The sequence below is a fragment of the Symphalangus syndactylus genome, chromosome 17 (genome assembly GCF_028878055.3).
Source record: "Symphalangus syndactylus isolate Jambi chromosome 17, NHGRI_mSymSyn1-v2.1_pri, whole genome shotgun sequence".
Taxonomy (NCBI): Eukaryota; Metazoa; Chordata; class Mammalia; order Primates; family Hylobatidae; genus Symphalangus; species Symphalangus syndactylus.
This window is the reverse complement of record NC_072439.2, coordinates 98,763,824-98,769,823: the sequence shown is the minus strand read 5'-3', so window position 1 is coordinate 98,769,823 and position 6,000 is coordinate 98,763,824. Positions and strand designations below refer to the sequence as shown.

The 6,000-nt window shown below is 41.1% G+C and overlaps 1 protein-coding gene across 4 annotated transcripts in view; it reads right to left on the bottom strand.

Moving 5' to 3' along the window:
• Window positions 1–1,819: 1,819 nt before the first annotated feature.
• PAK2 (p21 (RAC1) activated kinase 2) overlaps window positions 1,820–6,000 on the bottom strand; it is a 99,803-nt gene continuing 95,622 nt past the window's right edge. For 3 of the 4 annotated variants that reach the window (XM_063622208.1, XM_063622207.1, XM_063622206.1), the window contains one exon: window positions 3,488–3,772. In XM_063622208.1, the coding sequence (XP_063478278.1) occupies window positions 3,503–3,772 (270 nt within the window). In that variant the 3' untranslated portion in view covers window positions 3,488–3,502. Of the gene's footprint in view, window positions 2,848–3,487; window positions 3,773–6,000 lie in introns of those variants that run through there. The other variant, XM_063622209.1, reaches the window with a different exon arrangement.

Sequence of the window (6,000 nt, the reverse complement as noted above, 5' to 3'; positions counted from 1 at the left end):
CTGTCTCTACTAAAAATACAAACAATTAGCTGAGTGTGGTGGCGCACACCTGTGGTCTCAGCTACTCAAGAGGCTGAGGCATGAGAATTGCTTGAACCCAGGAAGCGGAGGTTGCAGTGAGCCGAGATCACGCCACTGCACTCCAGCCTAGGTGACAGAGTTAGACTCTGTATCAAAAAAAATAAAAATAACAAATAAAAAACATGAATCTTGATTCAGATATAATTTTCTTTCAACAAGTTCTGAATGTTTTAATTTAAAATTAATAAATCACAATTCTGTATTGCTTTTAAGATTTTGTTTGAAAATGACACATTTCAAAATTAACCAAAGTATATTGTTAGAGGTTAGTTTATCCACATAACTTAAGAATAAACCACAGCGTAGCTCAAGGGAGCTACCGAAGAGCCGGGTTCTAAAGACTGAAGTCAGTTGCCAGCAACGGATGTGCAGGTGACTATCGAAGAAGTTAACTACAAATCCCAGACTGCTTCTATCAATGGAACCGCCCTCTGTTGAGTCACAAGCCTGAAGCGCGGCCTTGGCACACAGCCAGTGAGGATGGTCTGAAGCGAGGCCTTGGCACAGAGCCAGTGAGGATGGTCTGAAGCGAGGCCTTGGCACACGGTCAGTGAGGATGGTCTTTGACTTAGGAGGGAAGTGCCCCTGGGTACATGAGGATCACAGTCTTCTCATCTCGCTGGTTTTCTATGTCATTGGTAGCATCTTCCTTATAATCCATCCAACTGTTTACAAAGAATGGTAAAATTTGGAACTCAGGTGGCACTGCAGCTTTCTGCCAGAAATAAACCAGTTTCTATAATTCAGTAATAGCTGTAGAAGGCCAATATATTCCAGAGAAAAATGAAATCAAGAATTATATTGAAAAGAGACCACTAAGTGCTCTAAATATGTTTCATTAATTATTTTACTCATTTTTCTGAAAACCTTGCCTTATCAATAAAAAACAGTCACTTCTCTCCTTATAATTGTATCTTATCATAGATATAGTGGAAATAAAATAATGGAAATAAAACCTGCTAGTTTCCCCAATGTATACTACAACAGCAAAATTATTTTTTATTCATGATTTATACTACTGCAGGATGGCAAGCAGGGAGGAAGTTAATGGGGGAAGGGGATGGTGGGAACAAAATGCCAGAACCAAACCACAGATACTTGAACAACACCTACTCCTAAAGCCAAACAATGAATAAAGGAGAAGGAGAGGAGAGGAAAGAAGAGAAGAGAAAGGGAGGGGAGGGCAGAAGGGAGGGCACTCCAATAATTAATGCTACAGGTCTCAGACCTTTTAGAATCTTTAAAAGAAACAAATTATTGCTCTCAACACGCACATTTCATTTTCCTTTCTCGATTTTTACATTAATAGTCTCTACTTATTTGAAAAAAAAAAAAAACAAAACTAAAGTAACTCAACATCTCAAATGATCTATAAATTCACCAAGAAATACTCTTGTTGCTCAAGTTCTCATAGATAACACCACACTGCTGACGACCTGGGGCAATGCCGCCGCCGCCAAGTCTCCACGGTTGATTTGCTATCAGCTGCTTCTCTGTAACACTAACATTCTCTTTCATGAGTATAATCTCTTCTCACTATATCAGAGCTCACCAAGGTTCACGTTTCTCACTCTGCCTCTGCTGCTAGTCCAAAATATTTTTCTCCTTTAAGTGGAAAAAAGTTAATTTTAAATTCTCGAAAATTCACTGGTTATTGTATTATTTGCCATGGGAGGGGGGTATCTGTGAGGTGAGAGAGGATTAATGAAAAACAAAAAGAACAAACCTAAACCTAAAATTGCAACATATACAGAAATTTATTTCCAAATTGAAGGGGGAGAGGAGGGAAGAGGAAGGTAGTGGCACTAACCAAAGTCATAAAGCCCAGGCTGGAACAAGAACAAATCACTTTGGTTCCTAGAGCCAAACCTGAAGGGGAAACAGGCAGAAGGGAAGACAAAATGGGAAGAAGTGTACGGTCAATGGGAATCTTTTTCTATCTCAATGATTTAGCTATAAATAGAGATTATTAGTCTTCTCTCTATACATGTAACAAATGCCAAACTTACTACCACGAAATTTCTAAAATTGACTTTTTCACATTTGTTAAAAAAGGTAAAAATCACATATTTTTTCTTCCCTTCCTTCACGTCAAGTTCTGAACTAAAATATTACATGTAACAACAGCTGGTCCTAACTTTTATACAAAGTGAAACTATATAGAGCTCCTTTGCCAACATAAGGAGCTGCATAATTTCTATTACACTTGTCTAGGCATGAGAAACTCAAAAGCAACTCAAAAGGAGCCAGTCCAGGGAAAGGAAAGCTACGAAGGAGAGAAAGACTAGCAGATGAAACGAATACTCTGGAAAACTCCAATCTGCCGTTCAAGTATTGGAAATACCCCAAAGGAGACAATGAATGGGATCTATTACAACAAAGTCAGCAAGTAAAATGCAAATCTCACACACGATAAACGGCCCTGATAGGCTGTTTGCTGAAAGACCTAAGGCTAGCGATTCAGTACACAATTCCTTTTGGACCCTAAGGGGTTCACATAAAAGTCATACTTTTCTTTTCGCAATTTTCTCTTGGTTGTCTTCAGAGAATAGTCATTTGCTTCTTTCATTCATGTCATGCAGACCATTTCTTTAAACCCCAAAAAGAGTAATAATTTTCATATACTAAAAGGCTTCTTGTAGAAAATGGAAAAAAGAGTATGAGGCCACAGCAGTGATGTTAACGGTTACTCTTCATTGCTTCTTTAGCTGCCATGATCAGTGGTGTCAAGCTAGATAACGGTTTGGCCAGTTTCAGGAAAGGATGCTGCCAGAAAGAAGGGGAAAAATAAATGTATAAATGCCATTCATCAGGTTAGAAACAAAATAATTTTGTTCAATTAAGCCCCAAAGACTACTTGTCGATCATAATAAACTAAACACATATTAATACCTTCATAAGACCAACATAATCAATGCATTACTTTCAGAGTTGAATGAAAGCAGAATCATTTTAGTTTGACAAATATACACACGCCAGCAATAAACAGGTCTGAGGATTGATACTATGCACAAATGTAAACAGGTCTGAGGATTGACACTATGCACAAATGTAAACAGGTCTGAGGATTGATACCATGCACAAACTGCACATTACAGTTTTGTCAGAATTTTATTCCCAGCAGATGAAACCCTTTTAATACTTTAAGTTTTAGGGTACACGTGCACAATGTGCAGGTTTGTTACATATGTACACATGTGCCATGTTGGTTTGCTGCACCCATTAACTTGTCATTTACATTAGGTATTTCTCCTAATGCTATCCCTCCCCCTCCCTCCACCCCACGACAGGCCCCGGTGTGTGATGTTCCCCTTCCTGTGTCCAAGTGTTCTCATTGTTCATCTCCCACCTATGAGTGGGAACATGCAGTGTTTGGTTTTCTGTCCTTGCAGTAGTTTGCTCAGAATGATAGGATGAAAGCCTAAATTGCAGCAGCTGCCATACTGCTGGTGATCAGTGAATAGTGAAATCTAATTATTAGCCCTAGTAAAATTCTCCGTTGGTTACCAAAAAAGTCAACTATTCCCCCAAATGAAATCATTTTTAAATTTACCTGTAATAATTCTTTGGCTGAACCCCTTTTTTCCACATCCATTTCCAAACACCGATTTAAGAAATCCCGAAATATTGGGGAAAGTTTCTCTGGATTCTGAAGTTCTGGGGTTCCATTAGTTGCTATTAGGTACAAGGCCTAAAAATAAAAGAACATCTTTGATCCTCTTAAGATAGCTCAACACAGTCACACAGCACTCCATAAAGTCTAAGGACTTCTTTCTTCTTTAAAGAAAATCACCATAAATACTAAACTGGGGTTATCATTATCCCATTTAAATTTAGATTTGATACTTTCCTCTTATTTTTAGATGTTACATTTCCTTAAGTTATTTTTCCGAAATCAGATTCACCTTTGGTTTTTCTTTGGTTATAAATGCAATACATATTGCTTTTGTTTTGTTTTTTTGTTGAGACGGAATCTTGTTCTGTCACCCAGGCTGGAGTGCAGTAGTGCAAACTCGGCTCATTGCAATCTCTGTCACCTGGGTTCAAGTAATTTTCCTGCCTCAGCCTCCCGAGTAGCTGGGATTACAGATGTATACCACCATGACCGGCTAATCTTTGTATTTTTTTTTTTTTTTTTTTTTGAGACGGAGTCTCGCTCTGTCGCCCAGGCTGGAGTGCAGTGGCACAATCTCGGCTCACTGCAAGCTCCGCCTCCCGGGTTCACGCCATTCTCCTGCCTCAGCCTCTCCGAGTAGCTGGGATTACAGGCGCCCGCCACCACGCCCGGCTAATTTTTTGTATTTTTTTTTAGTAGAGACGGGGTTTCACCGTGGTCTCAATCTCCTGACCTCGTGATCCGCCCGCCTCGGCCTCCCAAAGTGCTGGGATTACAAGCGTGAGCCACCGCGCCCGGCCTAATCTTTGTATTTTTAGTAGAGATGGGGTTTCATCATATTGGTCAGGCTGGTCTTGAACTCCTGACCTCAAGTGATCCACCTGCCTCGACCTCCCAAAGTGCTGGATTACAGGTGTGAGCCACTGTGCCCGGCCCATATTGCTTTAAAAAATAAAACAATGTTAATAATTAAAAATAACCGCAACTTCACCATTGACCATCCTGTTTAGTTTTCTCAAATTTTTTTCAAGTCATACATATCATTAAAAAAATTGAGACTTGTTAAAACTTAAAAAAAAAAAGGCTGGGTGCGGAGGCTCATGCCTGAAATCCCAGTACTTTGGGAGGCTAAGACGGGCGGGTCACAAGGTCAGGAGATTGAGACCATCCTGGCTAATACGGTGAAACCCTGTCTCTAGTGAAAAATACAAAAAATTAGCTGGGTGTGGTGGCGGGCGCCTGTAGTCCCAGCTACTCAGGAGGCTGAGGCAGGAGAAGGGCGTGAACATGGGAGGCGGAGTTTGCAGTGAGCCGAGATTGCGCCACTGCACTCCAGCCTGGGCGACAGAGCGAGACTCCGTCTCAAAATAAATAAATAAATAAATAATAAATAACTAAATAACTAAATAAAAACAAATTAGGCTGGGCATGGTGGCTGATGCCCGTAATCCTAGCACTCTGGGATGCCAAGACAAGTGGATTGCCTGGGCTCAGGAGCTCGAGACCAGGCTGGGCAACATGGCAAAACCCCATCGCTACTAAAAATACAAAAAAAACAATTAGCTGGGTGTGGTGGCACATGCCTGTAGTTCCAGCTACTCGGGAGGCTGAGGCAGGAGAACTGCTTGAACATGGGAGGTGGAGGTTGCAGTGAGCCGAGATTGCACCACTGAACTCCAGCCTGGGCAACACAGCAAGACTCTGTCTCAAAAATAAAAACCAAAAAACAAATTATCCCAGGTCATCATTACTAATAACTACCTAGATCTATAGAATTACTGTAATGGCTTAAGTGCATATTGCCTTATATGAATGTTTCCTAATTTAATCAACTCCCTTTAGAAAATCCTTACATAGTTCTATTTCCTTTACATTTCTATAAATTGAATTTTATTTATTTATTTATTATTTATTTTTGAGATGGAGTCTGGCTCTGTGGCCCAGGCTGGAATGCAATGGCGCGATCTCAGCTCGATGCAACCTTCACCTCCTGAGTTCAAGTGATTCTCCTGCCTCAGCCTTCCGAGTAGCTGGGATTACAGGTGCCCGCCACCACGCCCGGCTAATTTTTTGTATTTTCAGTAGAGACGGGGTTCCACTATGTTGGCCAGGCTGGTCTTAAACTCCTGACCTTGTGATCTGCCCACCTCGGTCTCCCAAAGTGCTGGGATTACAGGTGTGAGCCACTGCATCCGGCCTATTTTTCTTTTCATAGTCTCTTGCTCTGTTGCCCAGGCTGGAGTGCAGTGGCACGATCTCAACATATGGCAACCTCTGCCTCCCGGGTTCCAGCAATTCTCGCA